The following is a 24,173-nucleotide window of genomic DNA, read 5'->3' as shown; positions in this document are numbered from 1 at the left end:
GCATGACATAAAAACCAGTGAGCAGTACAGTGGCATAAGTGTTTTGGCAGTAAGCAATGATTCTCTAATTGTGCTAAGAAACACCTCAACAAGAGGAACACCATGAGGAAAACTGCCTCCTTGGGAATTTTATTTGAGTCTTCTTGCAAAAGATCATCCTAACTGGGCTTGTTGACCCTTCCAGTTACTCCTTATAAACTGTGACCTCCACATGTTTCTTGGGAATCACACACACACACACACACACACACACACACACACACACACACACACGTGTGCAGAGAGAGAGAGAGAGAGAGAGAGAGAGAGAGAGAGAGAGAGAGAGAGAGAGAGAATATAGAGACAGGAGGTTTCGTCTATGTTGCAAACAAAGGAAGAGCACTTATCCCTTCTTCAATAAGCTTTCCAGATGTAGAAGATTGGGTTTGGAATTTTCTGACCTATGCTTATAACTCTTCATCTATATTCTGCAAGGAAGCCCAATAAATGCTTTGGATCCACCGAGTGAAGTTTGGTGAAATTGAGTCTGTTCTTGTTATTGAGACCTTAGAGGAAGGGGTAGATTTAGCTTATGGCTTCCACATGGAATGATGTTTAGGAACAAAATCATTTAAAAATGTTTGTATGGCACTTTGCTTTTTTTTTTTTAGATTTTATTCATTTATTATGTATACAACATTCTGCTTCCATGTATATTTGCACACCAGAAGAGGGCACCAGATCTCATAATGGATGGTTGTGAGCCACCATGTGGTTGCTGGGAATTGAACTCAGGGATTCTGGAAGAGCAGGAAGTGCTCTTAACCTCTGAGTCATCTCTCCGGCCCTACCGTGAGAAATTTTAGTCTCAATTTTTACTATTAGATTAAACCCTAGGGTAGGAAGACTTAGCTCTGTGTATTTATTGTCATTCAAGTATAAATTACTTTATTTCCTGGTTTTTATTAGAGGAAAACTCTTTAAAAATAAGATTGATGTGAATTTCAGGATAATTTTGAAACATATTTAATAAATTCGTAAGGAAAGTTGAATACCACTTTAAAATATAGATGACATATATCAATTATAAATTCCAATGAATACAAAAGCATTGTTATTTTGAGACTATAATGAAGTACATCATTGTTTTCCTTCTGTTTTTTCCCACTAAATACTCCTGTATATCTCTTACAAATTCACAGACTCCTTTTTTGTTATTACATATATACATATAAATGTGTGTGTGAGTTGAATTTAGGAATATAGATGTACATATAATTCCTATACATAACATGTAACTTGTGTACATATATTGCCTATATATAATCAAAATTATAATATATAACATATAATTTACTATTTATACACTTATGTATATAAATATAGAATCCTAAATTATATATGAATACCATTTTGTTTTATGAATCATTTATTTTTCTCTGCCTCATGGATGACTTTTTCTTCCTCTGTCAGCATTACTTTGTTCCCTGTAGTTCCAGTATGTTTGAAGTCTTATGGGTTATTTCCAATCACATCAGCATGCCTGCTGTGGTTTCAGTTCTGCTCATATTTAGGAAGCAATGTTGGTCAGAGTTTACGAGTCTTTATGGACAATGTATAACATTTCCAAGAGACATAATCCCACAACAAACTCCATGGTCATTAGCTATTACATTCTGTCTGTCCCATCTTCCTCAATGAAACCTAAACCTTAAGAGTGGCAATTGATATTGTCTGCATCTGTTGCAATCCAACATCTCCTTAAAGAGATGTGAGGAATAGACTTGATTGTATAAATGAGAACAAATAGTTAGAATGATTAGAGACTATGCTGATTTAGCAATATGGCAGCTATAATATCTCTACTGAGATCCAAGACTTTACTAGTTCTTGGTAGTTGGCTTGGTTTACAGAACTAGGCATGGTTTTTCTTTTGACAATCATTAATTATGTTCAATTTCGGCTACCAGCACCATTTTTGTAACCTCATAGCCTAGTATATATACATAAAGGCAAAGGAGTCACCACAACTAGGAAAAACCTCTCAGTGGTAAGGGTCTAACCATTTATATAGAATTCCTCCTTTATTTAATGATGTGGAAAGGGAAATCTTTTACTTAATATATTGTATGTATTATTATTAAAGGCTGATGCATTCTGGAAAAAACATGTAATAATAATATTGCAGGTTGTAAGCAATTCATGATTTTCAATGAAGAATACGTATCCATTCAATGAAAAGCAGTGAATTGGGAAGAAGCATTCAGGTAAAACATGTTGAAATGTCTAGATTTAAAGAGAATATAAGATAACCAGCTAGATTTAAATGGAAATGTGACATATGTCATCAGACTGTTAAAAATGTTTCTATGTGATTAGCCTTAGTTATTTGTTCTGATTGACTCACGTTTGACATTGGGTAATAACACACAATTCTTAGTAAGTCTACAGTCTCACTTAGCATACAACATATTATACAATGATTGATATAATATTATGCTCAGAAAAGATTACATTTAAATTTTGAAAATCCTGTATTCTTCCATACAATCACACAAACCAAAATGAAACATAAGAACTTAGTAAAGAGCTTTGTAGTCTTAAGAAACAGATGGATGCTTTTGTACAAATCCAGTATATTAAAAATTGAGGATTAAAGAAAACTACAATGTATATATTTTTCCACAGTAATTGAAAGACAATATAAAATTTTGTTAGAAACCACTTTCCAAATTTAAAACATATGATTAGTACAAGTGGAGAAGAGAATATGCATGAAGCTCTCAAGAAATTTAAATCAATATCATGAATATTTACATTCCACATTAGAGAAAAATATAAATACTCATGATGAGGCTGGTATGGGGCTGGTCATCTTTTTTGTTTTGTTTTTTTTTTTTTGAGACAGGGTTTCTCTGTGTAGGTTTGGAGCCTATCCTGGCACTTGCTCTGTAGACTAGGTTGGGGCTGGCCATCTTTAATCCCAGAACAGCATCGGCATATGTAGTCAGATCACCATGAATTCAAAATATCATAGTCCTCTCAGAGAGTTTCAGACAGGCCCAATTGCATAATGAGGTCCTGTACATATGAAAATATATCATTGATTTCAGGCATGAAAACCTTCAATGGCTAAAGTATGAAGATGAAGAAATAAGAACTCAAAGAATCAAAAACATACTGTAATTGTGAAACACACATTTGCAATAGAGATGAACTGGACTAGTCTTTGAAAGTCATCTGTTAACAAACTATTTTATTTTTGAACTAGGAGTTTTATTTCTGCTAGAATGTGACTTGTTCCTGATATGATGTAAAGAGTTCTTATCTGGCCTTATCAAGATTATGTAGCACTTTGGCACAAAAATGAAACCAAGGAGGGCTGCAGTAGAAGCCAAGATAGAGAAGACTTCCATAGCCACCATGACCTTCCCCTTGGTGCTGTGGTATACAGGGAGGAATGTGACCCAGACACAAAAGAACACCAGCATGCTGAATGACAGGAACTTGGCTTCGTTGAATGTGTCAGGCAGATTCCGGGACAAGAAAGCCATAGTATAACTCCCAAGTGCCAGGGAGCAGAGGTATCCCAGGACACCATGGAAGGCAAAATCTGAGCCCTTGTTGCACACAATGATGACATGTCCATGTTCAGCATGAGCGTCTTGGTCAAGGAAGGGAGGAGAGGATCCTAGCCAGATTGCACAGAGGACAAGGTACATCACAGTACATATGGGGATGATAAAGTTTGGGGCTTTTGTTATTATTAACCACCTCACCACTCTGCTTGGAAAAGTCACCTTGAAGGCAATAACTACCGTGATTGCTTTGGCCAACACAGTTGCAAGAGCCACAGTGAATGCACCTCCATATGCGATCTGCTGCAAGATACAGGTGGTAGTGTTGAGACAACCAATGAAGAGAAAGGTACAGAGAAAACAGATGGTGAGTGTGATGAGCAAGGTGTAACTGAGTGTCCTATTATTAGCCTTGACAATTGGAGTGTCTCTGTACTTCACAAAGAGTCCAAGAACCACAGCTGTGAGTATAGACAAGCAAAGAGCTATGGTTGTGAGAGACATCCCCAAGGGGTCCTTATAGTCAAGAAAACTCACAACTTTCTGGAGGCACTGCATCTTCTCAGTGTTTGCATAATGACTTTCTGGACACTTAATGCATTGATCCATGTCTATTCAGAAATGAAGGTGATCATGAGTGCATGTTGAGTTGATCATATTTATTCTAAGACATTTCTCAGTGCCTGTTCCTTTTTTCTCAGGTACAAGGTAATAAGTAGTCTGTAGTGATTAATTCTATATTTATACTACCTGCCTTTCTTATTAGATATTTTACTTGTTACTTATATGCACATAAACGTGTGTGAATCCAACACAGCCCTCTAATCTCCTGTTGTATTCTTCACCTCAATGCAGAAATAGGGGAAAATCTCACAAATAATACCACCACCAAAAAAATGAATCCAAAACAAAGAAGAATCCACAATCAATAATCATTAGTATCCCTAAATATCAATGGCCTTAACTCACCGATAAAAAGACACAGGGTAACAAAGACCAAATCCATCCTTCTGCTGCATATGAAAAACACAACTAGCCTTCAAAGACAGACATTATCCCAGAATTAAGGGTTAGGAAAAGATTTTCCAATCAAATGAACTTAAGAAGCGAGTGGGCATAGCTATCCTAATATCGAACAAATTAGATTTCAAACTAAAATTAATCAACAGAGTTGAAGAATGGCATTTTCTATTCATCACAGGAAAAATCCATCAGGGTGAAGTCTCAATTCTGAACATTCTATGCCCCACTTACAAAGGCACCCACATTTCTAAAAGAAACATTTCTAAAACTCAAATCAAATTTGAAATTTATTCATGTTACACAGTCAAAAACATATGTACTGACGACATCACCACAAATTTCTAATGTTCTGGTCTGTATTCAAAAAGAGAGCTGGGAAGAATCATTATGAGTATAACCTACCCTATACTTAGCTGAGTCCTAATCATATTAAAATACAGTGAGTAAATCATTAATGTTTGCCACTCTATTAATTTGTGTTAAATTGTGTAGAGAAGTAAAACATGCAGATCAGAACAGCGAAAATGGGTTTCCTGCATTTGCCTATAAATATAAATCAATTATACATTTTTATGCCTTGTGTGATCAATCCCAGAAATGCTAATAAACATTTCATATCCTAAATAAGAGAAGTAATAAAATTGTCTCACTTCTATGCATATATCTTGCAGTTGTTAATATAATGCATGATCCTGTAGAAATGAGGAACTATTCTCTGTAAGATTTCTGCTTACCTGTCTCATTAGAAATCTCATTGTCTGGACAAGGAGTGCAATCATAGCAGCAAACAGCCTTGCCTTCCAGGGCAACTTTCCTGAATCCAGGCCCACATCTCTCACTGCACACAGACTGAGGAATCTGAGAATAATGGAAGCACTGTTAACAAATACTCTGAGTTTATTGAAAACCCAATAATGTTGGTTTTGAATGGTACACAATTAATTTGAAATCTTTACACCTACAAATGCACAAATTGACATTAAAAGGCTGTGTCCTATATGCGATTGATTTGAGATTATCACAGTGTTAGAGAATTTGGAGCCTAATGAGTTAGAGACAAGTTTGAAGCAGGCAGGTCAATGAAAACATGACTTAGAAGGGGGAACTGATCCTTTCAGGCAGTTCCTGTCTCTTTGCTTACTGACTAATATGTTGAGAAACTTTGAAGTCCACCAACATTGTGAATCATACTTTTCATCTTGACAGGACTTGTAATCATCATGGAAACCAATTTTCGGTATTTGTGTGAGTAATCTCAAAGAGAATTTTAAAATTTTCACTCTGAAAGTGAGTGTTGCTATCCCATTGGTAGTTGTCTCAGAAGGAATGGGAATGAGAAAAAAAAGGTTATCATTGGTATTTACTGTTTTTGATGAGAATATTATGTCATTAGGAAACTCAAGATCCAAAGTAATACTTTTTCAAAGATAAGGGCTGCATCTACAAACTTTCAGTAAAAAGACATACTTTCTATGGTTATTTTAGCTATGTATTTTTTTTTGCAGCAGGACTGGAGAGAAACAAACCTGCCTGTATTCTATAGTAGTTTTATTTTAAAGTGGTGTAAAAGGGAACGGATAATTTATCGTGTAGTGAAAATTTTAAGCATGCAATCAAAATCAACTATTTGAAAATTCAGAGTACTGATTTGTGAGTGATCCATTTCCCGCCAAGAACACACATCCAATAGGACCTTGGTTCCTGTGCAAAAAACTGTGCCCTGCCCCATGCATCTCAGTCCCTCATGGGACCCTATAACCTACAAATCCCACTCTGCTTCCAACCCCACCCATACCCAGTGAGTGCAGTCATTCCACATGACACAGGCATCTAATGTACAGAGGACCGAGAGAGATGAATGAGAAAGAAGTCTGAGATAGACACACACACACACACACACACACACACACACACACACACACACGGCCGGTGGGGGGAGGCTGGGACTGGGGGAAGCCCCCCCCGGGCCACAGATATCTATTGTAAACACAGGCCTGAGAAAGAGGACTAAGAGGGTTGGATCAAGAAGCAAAGACTCTGCCTACTCCAAGCAAAAGAAGAGATGGGTAACCATCAATACAAGAATACATTAAACAATCTAAAAAGCAATATGGCAATACCTAGTAGTACTATGTCAGTAAGACGTGAATTTTCCAATGCAAAGTAACAGAAGAAAATGACCTTAAAATTAAGATTATTAGGATTATAGAAGCAAAGAAGAGTGAGGCAAAAAGACAAATGTGGTATGTACTCACTCATATATGAATTTTAGACATAGAGCAAAGAATTACCAGCCTACAATTTTCATCACCAAAGGAACTAGGAAACAAGAAAGACTCTAAGAGAAAATTGCATGGACCCAGGAGAATGGGAATGGGGAGAATCTCCTGAGCTAATTGGGAGGGACCTGAGGGTAGGGGAGAGGGAGCTGGCAGAATGAGAGGAGGAGAAGAGGAGGGGAGAGGAGGAAATGGAGGAGCAGAAATGTTGAATTGGGGGAAGAATACAGGAGAGCAGGATGAGAGATACCATAACAGAGGGAGCCATTATAGGTCTGAGGAAAGATCTGGCACTAGAGAGATTTCCAGAGATTTACAAGGATGACACCAACTGACAATCTAGGCAATGGAAGGAAATGCCCTTCCCCCATAATGAGACTCATGACTACTATAAATACCATCCTAGAGACCTCATCCAGTGGCTGATAGAAGCACAGGCAGATACCCACAGCTATATACCGAACTGAACTCTGGAATCTATCTGCAGAGAGGGAGGAATGAAGATCAAAGGGGTTGGGACAAGGCTGGTGAAACCCACAGGAACAGCTGGCCTGAACAAGGGGGAGCACATGGACCCCAGATTCCAGTCAGAGAGGCCAGCATGGGACTGATCCAGACCACTGAATGTGGATGTCAATGAGGAGGCCTTGGTACTCTATGGGGCACCTGGTAAGTTGATCAGTATTTTTCTCTGGTGTAAGAAGGTACTTTGAGAGCTCATCCCACAAGATGGGATGCTCACATCCTGGACACATGGGGGAGGGCCTAGGCCTAGCCCAGAATGATGTGGTGGACCTCGGGGAGCCCCAGTGGAGGGCCAAATCTTTCCTGGGGAGTGGAGGGTGGATGTGGTGAGGGTTGGTGGGTGATTGGGAAGAGGTGTGGGAGAGGGAGAAGGTATTGACATGGGAAGCAAGCCTGTTCCTAATTTGAACTAATAAAAATGATAGAAAAAAGAAGAATTCTTATGAAGAAATTGAGGAGTAGACACAATAAAATTTGGAAAGATACAGTAAATCCCTTAAATAAAGTTAAGATAACCAGGGGAAATAAATCAAGACCAAGACTTGAAAATTGAAAAGTAATGAATAAACAAAACAGAAATGGATGGAATTTTGGACATGGAGAATGTAGGAAAAGAACAGGAACTATAGATACAAGCTTAAAAACAAAATGCAAGAGATGGAAGAAAGAATCTCAGGTGTTGAAGACAAGATAGAAGAAATAGATTCATTGGTCACAAAAAACATTAAAACCAATGAAGTCATAACATAAAATGTCCAGGTTATCTGAAATACCATGAAAAGACCAAACCTAAGAATAATAGGGGTAGAAGGAGAAGCATACTATGTGAAAAGCACAAAAATATTTTCAGCCTGGCGTTGGTGGTGCATGCCTTTAATCCCAGCACTCGGGAGGCAGAGGCAGGTGGATCTCTGTGAGTTCAAGGCCAGGCTGGTCTCCAGAGTGAGTGCCAGGATAGGCTCCAAAGCTACACAGAGAAACCCTGTCTCAAAAAAACCAAAAAATATTTTCAACAAAATCATATTAGAAAACTTTTCCAACATAAAGGAGAAAATGCCTGTGAAGATACAAGAAGCTTAAAGAGCACCAAATAGACTGGATCCAAAAGAAATATGTCCTCATGCCACAAATGATTGCAACACATTATACACAGAGTAGGGAAACAATACTAAGAGCTATAAGGAAAACTGTTAAGAAACATAGGAAAGCAAACCCATTAGAATAACATCAGACTGCTCAATGAAGACTCTCAATACCAGAAGGTGTGGGACAGACATTATGCAGACTCTAAGAGATCTTGAATGCCAATCCCAACTGCCATTGCCAGCAAGAATTAACATAGAGGGAGACAAAAGGTATTCCACGACAAAACCAGATTTAAACAATACGTATCCATAAATCCAGCCCTACAGAAAGCACAACAAGGAAAAGTCCAACCCAAGGAGGTTAGACATATCCAGGAAAGCACAGACATTAAATAATCCACACTATCAAATCCCCCCTTCCACACCTCCACCACCAAAAAAATAACAGGATACATAAATCACTGTTCATTGATATCCTGTAATGTCAATGGACTCAACTTACCTATGATAAGGCACAGACAAACAGAACATATAGGAAAAGAGGATCCATCCTTCTGCTGCATAAAAGAAACATTGCTAAAGCTTAAATCACACATCAAACTTCACATACTAAAAGCAGGAGACTTTAACACCCAACTCTCACTGGAGAGAAAACTAAATGAGAAATAAGGGACCTAACAGATGGTATGACTCAAATGGGCTTAACAGATATTTTTAGGACATTCCACCCAAACACACACACACACACACACACACACACACACACACACACACACACACACACACACACAAATCCACCTTATTCTCAGCATCCTGATGGAACCTTCTCTGAAATTGACCACATACTCAGTTACAAAGCAAATCTCAAGAGATACAGAAAAGTTGGAATAACATCCTGTGTCATATGGGATCTCTATAGCTTAAAGTTACAATTCAACAACACAATTTCTATAAAGCCTAAAAACTCATGGAAACTGAATAACGCCCAACTTCATGATACCCGTGTCAAGGAAGAAATAATGAAAGAAAGTTAGCACTTCCTAGAATTTAATGAAAATTAACGTATGACACTCAAAATTATGGGACACCATGCATCAGTGTTAAGAGGAATTTTCATAGAACTGAACACACAAATAAAGAAGTTAGAGAAACTGCACACTATTGAATTAACAAAACATGTGAAAGGTCTAGAACAAAGGGCTGTAATCAATGAAATAGAAATAAAGAGAAAAATGAAATAATAAATCAAACAAAGGTTTGGATTTTTTTGAGATAATCAATAAGATAGAGTAACCCTTATCCATACTAGCCAAAAGGCAGAGAGACAATATCCAATTGAAAAACTCATAAATGAAAACTGGGACATAATAACAGAGACTGAAGAAATCCAGAGAATCATTAGTTAATACTTTGAAAACCTGTAATCCAGGAAATTTGAAAAATTATTTCAAATGGCCAATTTTCTAGATAGGTATCACAAGACCAGATAATCAAGTTAAATACACCTATAACCATTAAGAAAATAGAAAATGTCACAATAAGTATCCCAACCAAATACCAAAACCAAAACCAAAACCAAATAAACAAAAGCATAGGGCTGGATGGTTTCAGCACAGAATTCTACCAGAACTACAAAGAAGAGCTAATACCTATACTCCTCAAACTCTGCACACAATACAAATGAAAAGAATAACACCAAATTCATTTCATGAAGCTACAGTAACCAAAATGCCCAAACATCAGAAAGTTGCAACAAAGAGGACTAAAATCCAATCTCCCTCATGAACATTGATGCAAAAATACTCAATAAAGTACTAAAAATCTAAATTTAAGAACACATCAGAAAAATAATCCACCATGATCAAATAGGCTTCATCCCAAGGATGCAGGGTGGGTTCAACATATGGAAATCTTTCAACATAATCCATCATATAAATAAAGTATAAGAAAAAACCCACGTGATCTTCTCATTAGATGATGAAATATCTTTGCAAAATTTCAGCACCTCTTCATGATAAAAGTTCCTAAGCAGTGAGGGGTAGAAGGAACATACCCAAACATAATAAAGGCAACATAGCAAGCCAACAGCCAACATCAAACTAAATGGAGAGAAACTCATAGCGATCAAGGGCATATAAATTGGAAAGGAAGAAGTCAAACTATCAGTATTTAAAGATGATGTGATAGTATACATAAGCGACCCTAAAAATTCTACCTAGAAACTCCTAGAGTTGATAAACACATTCAGTGATATGGCAGAATACAACATTACCTCAAAAAATCAGTAGCCTTCCTATATACAAGTGTTAAAGGGGCTGAGAAAGAAATGAGAGAAACATCACCCTTTACGATAACAACAAATGTAAACTATCTTAGGTTAACGCTAACGAAACAAGTGAAAGATCTATACAACAAGAACCATATCCCTAAAGAAAGGAATTGAAGAGGATATCAGAAAACGGAAAGATCTCCCATACTCTTGGATAGGTAGGATCAACATAATAAAAATGGCAATGCTACTAAAAGCAGACTACAGATTAAATGCCATCCTCATGAAAATCCCATTACAATTCTTCATAGACTTTGAAAGAACAATACTCAAGTTCATATGGAAAATCAAAAACTGCAGATAGATAAAGCAATCCTAAACAACAAAGGTACTTACATAGGCATTGCCATCCCAGACTACAAACTCTACTATAGAGATATAGGAATAAAAAACTGCTTGGCATTGGCATAAATAAAGACAAGTGGCTCAATAGAACCAAATGTAATGAATTCACACACATATGAACATCTTATTGTTGACGAAGAAGCCAAAATGGTACAAAGGAAAAAGAAAAACCTCTTCAACCAATAGTGCTGGCAGAATTGGATATTAACATGCAGAAGATTGCAAATAGATCTGTGTCTATTGCTAGGCACAAAACTCAAATCAAGCAACAGTTACATTGAACGTGACAGAAGCGCAAGTGGGAAGCAGCCTAAAATGCATTTGCACAGAACTGTGGGGAAAGATGTGTATCAACCCCACATCCGTCAGAGATCAAAGCTCCAAATTTTATAAAGAACTCAAGAAACTAGACATAAAATACAAAAAATCCAATTGAAAATCGGGGTAGACAACTATCATAGAATTCTCACTAGAAGAATCTCAAATGGTCAAAAGACTTTTAAGCAAGTGCTCAACATCCTTAAAGGCAAATCAAAATGACTCTGAGATACCATCTTACACCTGTCATAATAGCTAAGATAAAAAATACTGAGGACAGCTTATTTTGGAGAAGATGTAGAATCAAGGAAATACTCCTCCAATGCTGGCAGGATTATAAACTTATATAGCTATGTTGGAAATCAGTATGACAGTGTCTAACAAAATTTTCAATCAACACCCATTGATATCACTTTGTTAATTTACCCAAAGGACACTCAATCATACCACAAGGACATTTGCTCAACAATGTTCATATCAGCATTATTTGTGATAGCCATTAACTGGAATCAATCCAGATGTTTCCCCCTCCCCAGTTGAAGAATGGCTAAGAAAAATGTGGTATATTTACACAATGGAGTACTAGTAGGTGGTAAAAAATACTGACCTCATGAATTTTTTTTAAGGCAAATGGATGGAACTTGAAAAAGCCAACCTGAATATGGTAACCTGGTCTCAGAAAGAGAAACACCGTATGTATTCACTCATAAGTGGGTATTAGATATATAGCAAAGGATAACCAGAGTAAAGACTTCAGCTGTAGAGAATCTCCGTAGCAAGGAGGATCCTAAGAGGGACACATCATTCACCCAGGGAAGAGAAATGAGATATCTACAGGCAAAATCTAAGGGTGGGAGTGGTAAGGAATAAGGGGATCTTTGGGGGATTGAGAACAGGAGGGATTGAGGTGGCCTATTTGGGGAGGGAGGAATTGGAAGAGCAATGGAAAAGATATATTGATAGAGAAAACCACCATGGTATTAGGGAGAAACCTGGTGTTAGAGTAACTACCAGCAATCTACTAGGAGGATCACAAGTAAGATTCCCAACAATTGTAGAGATGATGCATGAACTGGCCTACTCCTGTAATCAGTTTGATGAGTATCTCAAGTATGATCATAGATTTCCGAATCCAGTAATTGATGGAACCAAAACCACAGATCTACAACTGAGAATCAGCCAAGTTCCAGTAATGCAGGCAAAGAGGGGGAGGAGGGAACATTTGATCAAGGGAGGTCAAGATCATACTGGAGATCATACAGAGAGACCTGAACAAATCTCATTGAAAATGATGGACACTAGGTATACAACTGTGGAGACTTCAGGGGACTGAAGAAAGCCCTCCATGGGTGGTAGATGCTTGTGAGTCTTGGATTATCTGTGGGGACCCTGGTAGTAGGACCATGATACAAACCTTGTATATGAGCTAGCTTGTTGAAGCATATTTCCTAGGGTGAGATGCCATACTTACTCACAGTAGGATCATGAATAACTCCAGAACATAAGCTAGCTAGTTGGAGCCAATTTCATATGGTTGAAATGCCATGTTCAATCCTAATCCCTGTGAGAGGCCCCAAGCCCTGCCCCAACCTATTATGCCAGACTATGTTGACTCCTCTTTGGAGCCCTTTTTAGTCAAGAGGAGTGGACTGGGGATGAACTGGGGGAGAGGTGAGGGAGGGTGGGAGTAGGTGAGGGGAATGGGTATAGGGATTGGAGGGAGAACTGTGGTTGGAATGTAAAATTATATAAAAATTAATATATTGAAAAAACTCCAAAACCAAAAAACTAAAACAGAACACACTACTCATTTTTAGATAGACTGAAGGAGGTCTTTAGAGACATTGCGTGTTGGGTTCAATGAAAAGTGGCAATTATAGGCACAGACATGTGAATGAATATATCTCAAATGATGGTACCATAGGGAGAGTTATTAAAACATTAACATTTGTAGACATATGGCAGAATTATTTCAGTGTTGGGGAACTGAACATTTATGAGATTCACCACAATTTCAGTTTTCTCTCAATACTTCTTGTGTCTTTCCAGACACATCCAGATTCTGGTTCCTGGCTATCTCTCCATAGATGTCACATCCCTGCATGACTCTTGAGCAAAAGGACTCATACGTTAAGTACTATAAGTCAAAATAAACCCATTTTCCAAAAGTCACCTTTTGCGATGGTGTTTTGTCATAGCAAGAAAATGTAACTATTATATAGTTTTGTGGTGTGAATCACAATTTAAGAGACTGTTTCCAGCAGAATATCCTTTGAGATATTATGGAGATTGAGCATCTCCCTTCTCAGGTACACCTAATTCATGTTAAGTTGACAAAAACTAACCAATGCATGACTGAATATTAAGAGACATTTCAACATAAAATTCCATCTTTAATAATAAGGGAATAGTACAATACTGTGTACAGGTAGTTATTGTTATTCTTCCCTACTGGGATTTTACAGTATGTGGTTTTGAGTTAAAATCCAGGTTTTCTTTTACTGGGGGATAAATTTGTGTTATTAGGACGAGTTTAACGATTTAAAATGAATCATAACTCACCTCTGAATATATTTTTGGCCATTGTATCAACTGTTCAGATAATGACAAATGTTGACCCTGGGGAGCATTGGGTACAAAGGTTCCCACTTTCACTTTCAGTCCAAGACCCTTTGGAAAATTCCAAAAGTTGAGAATATCATAGTTATCACCTAACTCCTGTTTCCAATCTAAAGCCATTTTGTCTCTGACATGATTATTCCTCAAGAAATGGTGAAGCTGAAAGGAATGGAAGGACATATTTTATAGTAGGTTTGAGAAGTTGTCCAGAAATAGGTTATAGAATGACTCTCATTGTTTATATAAACTCTGGTGTAGGACAACACACTAATGGAGCTATCACTGAGTCTGAGAAATGGTAACAGGTGTTAAAGTGATGACACTGTGTTGTTCTAGGGACACGTAGCTTCAACAAAATCTTCTAAACAGACTCAGGAAAGGAATCAATGAGTATTGATAGATGTAAATCTCAACTTCTCTTTAAAAAAGCTAAGCACTTTTAGTTACATACATAGTATATCTCAAAGTCCCATGAATCAAATGTGGACACTGACTACTAAAGGTTAGTTAAATACATCATTTATGTATTAAAAACTTGTACTTATTAGAGGGAATTGCTTCAGAATTTGAGAATGATTGGTTTTCTAATGGAATCTCTTACAATGATAAGGTCATGAGACTATTTCTGACACAATCATTGTCTTCAATAGTATCATTTCCTCCTTGCCACTAGGACCCCATTCCCTAGCAACATGCACACAAAGAGCTACACTGCCTTGTAAGATAGGATAACAAATTAAGATTCTCCTTCCATTTTTAAATATAATATTCAAATATGTAATACCTAATATGTAGAATATATAAATTCTCGAAAAATGTCACATTGCTGAAGCTCTAATACAATGGACAGGGCTTTACCTGCCAGGGAAAGAACGCCATTTCTTTCTCATTTCCAAATGGTTGCATTTGTACTTGCTGAAGGCTCATCTCATGGAGACTGTGGGCAACAGTATATACAGCCTTGTATATATTATAACTCTCTTCACTCATTGCCATGTCAAAAATGTGTCTAGGCAGGGATTCCAAGGAAGCATTTTGTTGGCATGTTTTCAAAAGTTGACAATCAATCTCTGAGAATGTGCATTTGAAGAACAAAAACCATACCTTTGGAAGGTAAATGTCTTCTGGGTAGTTGAAAGGATTTACTGTTTTGATAAAATTTGGAAATTCAACCAACTGTTCATGTTGAAGTGAGAAAATGAGACTTCCATGGAATGAATCTAGCAAGAAATAATCACCGTGGTTGGTAACATCCCATTGAGAGTTCATGATCCAGACTTTCCATGTCAAAAACTGGTTCCCCAGATTTAGCATCAAACCTTGTAGTGAATCACTGTCACCAAAAATAATGATGATATTCGCCAATGATTCCTGTATTTTCCCCATATGTGCCCAGAATTTGTGGGAAAATGAAGTCCATGTGCTTGAGATCATTTCCACAAAAGCTATACAGACACTATTTTTCTCCATATTTTTTCTTAAATCTGACAGAAACTCAGTTCCTCTGTGGTCATCTGGAAGAAGCAGACCTACCCAATTCCAGCCAAAATGAACCATCAATGAGACCACGGCAAGTGACAGATTGCCTTTGGGAGCAATCTGATAAAGAGAATTAAACTGACTTTGGTCACTCAAGATAGAATCAAAAGGACCAATGGCAAGCTGAAGAGAAAGCAATTAGGAACAATAGTCAAACAATGGTATCAAACACAATATCCACTCTAAAGGAACAGATAGCAATACTCAGATTGCTTTATCCTGATTTTAAAGGTAAACTTCTGTGATAGAATTTGAAGTGAATTACTGAACTCTTCATTTTTTAACCAGTCTTCCTATTCTATTCTATCCCCCCTTTCTGTTCTGAGTGACTGAAATATATATATATATATATATATATATATATATATATATATATATATTTGTCTAGACATATTTGAAAGATAGCTAAGCAATACACATCTCTGTCTCTCTTTTTCTTTGAATACCTCTAAATTGTGAGCAAGGAGATCAGGCTGTAAGTAACAAATCGTGTCTCACCTGTGGGATTTTGTAGAGTTGAAGCAATGTCCCTATATGAGCAGATTTTGCCCATGATGGTCCTGTCAGTGCAGCAGCTGACTTTCTCTCATTTACACAGTTATAATTACAGAGGGGATAACTTATACCAGTTAACCAAATGAGAGCATACCCAAGAACGTTTCTCTGACTCGGTGCGACATTATGAAAATCAAACCCCAGAGATATATTTGGTAAAAGATGGGGATTTCTGTTGATCTCCTCAATGGCAAATCGCAGTGCCAGAATAAACTCATAGTTTTTAAAATTATACCTGAATAAATAGAGTGAACACACAGTAGTGGAAGTTATAGATCACAGCGAGGTGCAGCTCAACCCAGTGATTTTTCTAGTTCAAATATTAATGTTTATATATGGTCCACATTTAATTTTTCCCATGAAGTAACTGGAATTCAACAGATTATGTTGCCTTGTTAGAATGAAATAAAATCCTGTAGCTAGTATCCTCTTAATTGACAGGCCCATGAGAGCTCACTTTACTTTCTATTGTATTTAGTACACTCCTAAAATGTTTTTACCATGAATATGAAAAAAGGCCCTTACCAAATACCGTATTTCCTGGTGTGTTTCTCTTGGTTTTACATTCTACAGTAGAGGAAATTACATATTCCCTGATTAAAATACTCAGCCTTAGTAAGTAATAATTTAATTAATGAATATCAGTGAGTTAATTTAACTCAACTATATAAATAGTTGTCATTTTGGCAATATTTATTCTGTGTGAATTTATGATACATCTCTATTGTGTTTGTTTGTTCATTCTTGTGTGTGTGTGTGGGGTGCTGTGTGTGAAAATGTTTTTATTTTAAATGTTATGACAGAGGACAGTCTCCACATGTAATTCTGGGCTGACTTTTCCTTCCAACAAAGCTTGCATTATTTCTATAGAATATGACTAGATGTCTCCATTTACTACTTCCAGGGCTTCTTGTTTATCAGACTGTCTCCTCCACATGATCCCTAGATTACAGATGTGCCGCCTGAGCCTGAGCCCTCTGCCTGCCACCTGAGAGAGAGAGAGAGAGAGAGAGAGAGAGAGAGAGAGAGAGAGAGAGAGAGAGAGACCCACCTACACGCACTGGAAGAAGGGATGGGAAGACGACAATGTAAGAACGCACTCAACAACAGAAAAACCAATATGACACAACCAGAATCTTGGAACTCCACACCAGCAAGAAATTGTCATGCAAAATTAGTCTTAGAGTTACTATGAAATAAATGAAAGTATGTATGGCTTTGGGAGAAACTTCTTGTTTCTATGATAATTGACCAAACACAATAGAGAAAATCTTGTCATAGTTGGGGAAATGATCAGAACCAATGTCTGTTCTCTTTGGCCCCTCTGACACTGCTTAAGCACTGGCTGGCCACCTAATTCACTTTTTGTTTGTATGACAATTGGGGAATGCATAATAAACTAAATTAAGATTAGTTTATGTTTTAACTCATTTACTAAGACAAGTTTGTGAATGTTCCAGAACCCCAGAAGTTAATAGAACTCCAGACCCTAGCACATCCAACTGGATGATGGAAATGCCATTCACCCCGAAAAGCTCAGCAAATAGTCAGTACCACTTGACAAACTTGAATACAAAGACATATTCCATGAAAACTCATAATTCTCAGAAAGACTGTAAATGTTAAAACCTTGCTTTGTCTTTTGTAGTTCAACTTCTGGAAAATGGTTCTTCTTACCGGAAATATGTTATTCCAGAATATTTTTTGTTTGTTGTTTAAAAGTCCATTCTGAGATGAGCTCTTTGCCACACTAGGATCCTGATCACCCAGTATAGTTGTGGATTGGCTAAGAAATGCTTTCTATTGACTTAATGGCCATTGGCCATGCCAGAGAAGCAGTGAGTTGCAATTGTAGCTCCAGGTGCAGCCCACCAGATGGATAACACTGTGATGGGCCAATCTAGTATAGGCAAGGCCACAGGACTACAGACTCCAGAATGTCCTTTGCTTTTGCTGTGCTTTACTTGGTGGCTGCAACTCTCTTTCTCTTGTATTTAGCATGGTGTGAGTGCATGTGGGGAGATCTCCATTGCCCGTAATATGGTGTGTTTATTTATTGTAAACAACCTGAATTAATGGGCATTTAAACTAGTGGATTGTCCAGAAGATGACTCCTCTCTAACTATATTGTCCAATTTGCTAATAAGAAGATAGCCTGTACAGAGTTTTGATGAATAATAAATAGTAAATACCAGGATTTGTTTCACTTCTGCTCAGATTAATTATTAACAGAAAGCACCTGAGTCCAGGATCTAGGCTGGCTCTCATTCTCTTAAAATTGAAAAAAGGCAGTCACATACCATTGGCTAAAGCAAAGCTTCCAAATAACTTCAGGTTAGACCAGATGCCTTGCCAATATTTTTATGATAAATAACCCCAGAAAACAAGCTAACATTCACAAGAAGACATGGTTGAGCTGTGTGACTCATTAGGCTAGGCTCAAAAATAGAATACAGCCCAATGGTTGTTACCTCTCCATGCTAGGTTAGGCTAATGAACAAAGGTGATGATTAATTCCTCATACCCATTTCTGCCCTCAATATGCACATATGAAAATATTGATGAGAAGTAGTACTGACTGATTCTTTTCGATATGTTAAAGTTTAGGTTTATGATTCTTATAAGACTCTTCATAAGATTAACTTTCAAGTTAATTAATAAAGTGATTGACCATTTCTTTATAACTGCCAAATGCAGCCTGCCAGTAAAAGATCTGACAAGAACAATTTGATTGCCCTCACAGTTACCCTACAACATGGTACTTGAGTATGAGTGTTTGTGGGTTCTTTGGATAATTTGTTTTTCACTTGTAGTATGTAAAATGATTTATCATGTAAGGGATTTGGAAACCATGCTGTTTTTTACTGTTTGTTTTTATTCATTGTAATCATTCACTTGAAAAACTGAATGTAACCACATTGTAATTCATGTATCGCTGGAAAAAAAACTTTTTTGGGATATATAAGAAGTACCCAAAAAGGTATACAGTAGAAAGAACAGAAAATGAATATGAGAGAACAAATATTAAAGAAGGAAGCCATTAAGAGAGAGTGTGAGTGTTTATTTTTCTACAACCCCTCATATAGAATAGACTACCTTAAGCTGACTCCATTGGATTCATTTCAATCACCATGTTGCTGGAGGTTGGACTCCCAGTCAGCAGTATTAAACTATATTGGTACAGCATTCTCTGGTAAACACCTTAGAACATTAAGCACTATGCATGAAACCAGAAAGAAAAAAGTGGTTTATATAACTCACCTCTAAACCCTGCAAGATGCAGAAAAAACAGACCTAAGATGACATGCTCTCTGATGCAAACACAGAAGAAATGCTACATGAGTAATCAAGTGATTTTCAGTTTGGATTTAGGACTCTTTCCACAAGAAGAAACTTATTCCTGGCACCGTCATTTGTAACAAGAATGTTTGAGTAGTGAGATATAGGTTCAAGGAGAGAATATAATAGTATTTTCTGCAAAATGGACACAAATTATCTTGATTCCTACTAAAGTATTTGTCAAGCCATAGATCTGAGCATTGTTACACCCTTGTCATAGAAACTTCTCATGGTAGATATAAGTTAAGAGACCTTCACCTGGTAACTTTGGAGAGAATAAGGCACTGGGCAATGCTAAGCTCCAGATGAGGCATACATACAATACTCAGCACAGAAATCTCTATGACCTTCCAGAGGCTGTAGGTAATGACAACAAAATAAAGTTTCCAGAAAGAACAGAACAGTTGCTCATATAAATGCATAGTTTTGTGAAACCAGATCTGCAAAAGCTCATGCTAAAAAACCTGAGCATGGAGAAAACAGTTAAGTGTAACATCTCATCACTAGCTCTGGAGATTTTGCATTTTATAGGTTTTGAGACAGTCAGTTATTATCAAAGTTTTGACTTCTGGAAGGTTTACCACAGTTCAGAGAAGCCTGTATTTCTATGAGTAACTCAAAACAATAAACAGGACTCTTTGTGGGGAAAAAAGAAGTAATTTCAAACTTGGGTGAATAGGAAGGTTTGTGTGGAAGATTAACTATGGCAGGACATAGGGTAGGCATGGATATAAAAAAAACACACTATATTCAAGTTCTCAATTAATTGATAAATATAATTAAAAACCTTCAAGTAAACAGCCAGACATGACAAAATGACAAATAGAAGGAATACATGTATTAGAAAGGACTTGGATATAATAGCCCTCAATAGTGGAAACAAGAAGAAGTAGTGGAAAACAAGAAAAATAGTGGGAACCAAGGAAAACTAGTGGAAATCAAGTTTTCTCTGTTTTCCCAATGTAGATTTCAATGTATATTTGTATGCATGTGTGTAAATAATTATGCATATAAATATGCACACATTTATAATGTATTTTGAGAATTTCATACATGTTAGTAGTACTGTGAGGACATTATAGTTTATGATACTTGTTATATTTTCCATTGAAATGCACCAGATGTATTAATTGAGTCATGATTGTGCACAGCCACAGAAAAAATATTGTGGTAAAAAATGCTTTAGAAATCTTTACTATTTGCAGTCCAATAAACTGAGTCATATTGCTCCTAAAAATAAATTACCTTAATCTGGAAATCAATGTATAATTTTAATACTCATATACTATATTATGTGAACTGTTATGGTGGCCTTAAAGTAAAATCCATTTAAAAATTTGGACCATACAAAAACCAGTGTATCGGAGCAAAATTCCTGCCCACAGATTGTAAGTTTTGTAATCTGATAAAGATGTAAATTTCAGATACAATTGAAAAGAGGCAAAGAGAAAGAGACACAGAGAGAGGGCATATCCCCTCTTTGAAAACATATATGCACTTTCACCCTGTAATAAAGGATGTGATCAGAAGCCCTATATAAATGTTTCAGATTTGAGATACATACATTTTTATACCCCTACTTGTATAGCCAAGTGAGAACACAAGATTACAATGATCGTATTTGGAAAGCAGTAAAAATATACAACCAACAACCTTACTTTATCGTGTTTGAGAAAAGTAATTAACATTAACATACAATTAAATAAGAGATTTTGGATTAGAAGTGGTTTTATCATGATTAAAGTTAGAAGTATGGAAGTTTAAAAATATATATTACCTAGGTCATATATAACATGAAATGTGAAAACAATAAATGAGCAATGATACTTACTGCAAGTAAATGTCATTGAAATAGTATGGCACAAATGTGTGTGGAACTTTACTGGCTGTGTAGTAATAATGAATTGAGAATAATACACCAATGTTCACATCTCCTTTATAATGAAAGTCGTCTTTGGTTTTAAAATAACACTCAGAAGAGTTATCGGCACATATATGACAGGGATTAAACAGGATCCTTATAACAATAGCCAATAGAAGATACCTTACTAACACACATGTCTGCCGAGACATAAGTGTAGTGGATGCAGATCTTACTGTGTCCAGCTCATATATAATTAACTCATGTGTCTGTGTCCACATGCTCTTCTAGCTTTGTTGATGAGTGAGGCTGTCACCGTAATCACTTTGAGTAAGTTCTTATACCTCCTCCATTGCCATTGAGACTTCTGGAACTCTTTCTTCCCTCAGGCTCTGCATCTGAGGCCCTGTATTCAGGTGAAAAAACAAGCTGGAAAATACCTTTGTAGATTTGCTTCTCTATCTGGAGGCACCATGATTTCAGTTACAACAACATTCTGTAAGAGCTCAGGGATGAAGTCCTCTTTGGCTAATTTGGCCACAAGTGTGAAGTAAAAAGCTTTTATATGAAAACAACTGAAGATGGTGTAAACAAGTTCCATCAGAGGATGATATTCTAAGTGTGTTGGGAAAAAGAATATGGACAAAATCCCATGGTGGGGAAAACCCTACTAAAATGATTGGAATGCCATGGTTTTTCAAACCAAAGTAAACCAGTAAATTCTACCTTGCTTCTGGTCTGTGTGTCAGATTCCTTTCTTCTATGATATATCTGCAGATCTAGCTATATTTGCATAAAACTACAGATCACTAATGTCCACACCAAATACAATCCTTTTATTTCTCACTTTGAGAAAATTATTAGTCCTGCTAAATGTTTTAATTACCATTGGCCACCTAATTGAGAATGAAGTTTGTAGTTCAGATTCTGGAGTTTGTGCTACTGCACCAGTGCTGTCCTTATTACTCCTCAGTAAGTCATTGAGTAGATGCTCTAATCCAAACCTGCATACAGAAAAGTGGATTTACCTACTTACCCTGTTTGGAGACATGGGGGTTTGGGGAACATCCTTCTCTTTTCTGTACATAGCATAATAATTTTAATCCTTTACATGTGTACTTCACCTAAAACACCAATGAAACTGTGATTAGCAGGGCTCTATTTCCTAGTTTACAGGATAAGGGAATGCAGTGAAAGTACTTTGTTTCATGCTTTATCAATGAATGGATGCTCCAACCCACAAGTAAGCTCCCTGAGAGAAAGATTGAAGAGTGGAGTGAATAAAAACCCAGTCACTTGTCTGAGGATGGAAACAACTATTATATCTTAATGAATGACGTTCAGTGGAAGGCACCCTGAACATCTGAAATAATCCATTTGACAGTGAAATCAGTAAATCCCCTCAACACTTGTCCTTCCCATGGGAAACAGAGAAAGCAAGAGGAACTGAGATAACCAAACAGGACGTGTGGATGCTATGCAAATATCCTGTGAGGGATATACTAATTATGACACAACACTCATTGGAGTTTATCACTTAAATCCTATTTAAGTTTTAGCTTATTATTTTTTAATGTTCTGTTGTTACATCTTACAACCTCATTCTTTTGTAATGAAAGACAGAAGCCAAGTGGATCTCAACAACAGGGAAGATTGGAAGGGACTTGTATGAGGGGAGGGAGTAAATATAGTAAACAGGGTTTATTGTGTGAGAAAAGAATCTACTGTTTGCAGAAGGAATTAAGCATGACAGGAAGAGATTCAATAGTGTGTCATGTTGATATACAATGGAATTTTAATGGTTAAGCTCTGTATACCACTGGACTGCATCTTGTGTAAATTAAAAAGATTAGAAATACATGCAACATATTTTCTTAGTGACATTATTGGGATTAGAAATACTTGCCATTGTGATAGGTAGGGTTTTAGTTGGGGGGGGGTGATAGGTGAGGATGGGAGGGACAAGGGAACTGGGATTGTCATGTAAAACAATCTTGTTTCTAATTCAAATTTAAGGACAATATTGAAGAGGTAAAAATGTTAAAAAAAAGAAATATGTGCCATCTGTAGAAGACTGCAGATAGATCCAAATCTATCGCCATGCACAAAACTTAAGTCAAAATGGATCAAAGACCTCAACATAAATCCAGCCACACGGAACCTATCAGAAGACAAAATGGGAAATACCCTTGAATTAATTGGTACAGGATACCAACTGTACCAATTACACCAGTAGCACAGACACTGAGACCAACAATTGATAAATGGGACCTCCTGAAACTGAGAAGCTTCAGTAAGGCAAAGGAGACAGTCAGCAAGACAAAACGGCAGCCCACACAGACTGGGAAAAGATATTCACCAACCCCACATCTGACAGAGGGCTGATCTCCCAAATATACGAAGAACTGAAGAAGCTAGTCTCCAAAACACCAAATAATCCAATTTAAACGTGGGGTACAGAACTAAATAGACAATTCTCAACAGAGGAATCTAAAATGGCTGAAAGACACTTAAGAAAGTGCTCAACACCTTAGTCATCAGGGAAATGCAAATCAAAACAACTCTGAGATACCATCTTACTCCTGTCAGAATGGCCAAAATCAAAAACAACAATGACAGTTTATGCTGGAGAGGATGTGGAGAAAGGGAACACTTCTCCACTGCTGGTGGGAGTGCCAACTCATACAGCCACTTTGGAAATCAGTATGGTGACTCCTCAAGAAAATGGGAATGAGTCTATCACAAGATCCAGCAATTCCACTCCTAGGCATATACCCAAAAGAAGCACATTCATATAAC

General features: G+C 36.9%; 1 protein-coding gene across 1 annotated transcript; it reads right to left on the bottom strand.

The window, feature by feature from the left end:
* Positions 1-3,230: 3,230 nt before the first annotated feature.
* LOC103160822 (vomeronasal type-2 receptor 116) lies at positions 3,231-21,975 on the bottom strand. Its single transcript, XM_027398665.1, has 7 exons — positions 21,815-21,975; positions 21,345-21,530; positions 16,118-16,409; positions 14,939-15,742; positions 14,024-14,239; positions 5,315-5,438; positions 3,231-4,168 (listed from the first exon to the last, which is right to left on the bottom strand). Exons 1-7 carry the CDS (start codon positions 21,973-21,975, stop codon positions 3,231-3,233), a joined length of 2,721 nt encoding a protein of 906 aa, XP_027254466.1.
* Between the last annotated feature and the right edge of the window lie 2,198 nt (positions 21,976-24,173).

This window comes from Cricetulus griseus, chromosome 9 (genome assembly GCF_003668045.3).
Source record: "Cricetulus griseus strain 17A/GY chromosome 9, alternate assembly CriGri-PICRH-1.0, whole genome shotgun sequence".
NCBI lineage: Eukaryota > Metazoa > Chordata > Mammalia > Rodentia > Cricetidae > Cricetulus > Cricetulus griseus.
Note: the sequence above shows the minus strand (reverse complement) of the source record. Positions and strands in the feature narration are given on the sequence as shown.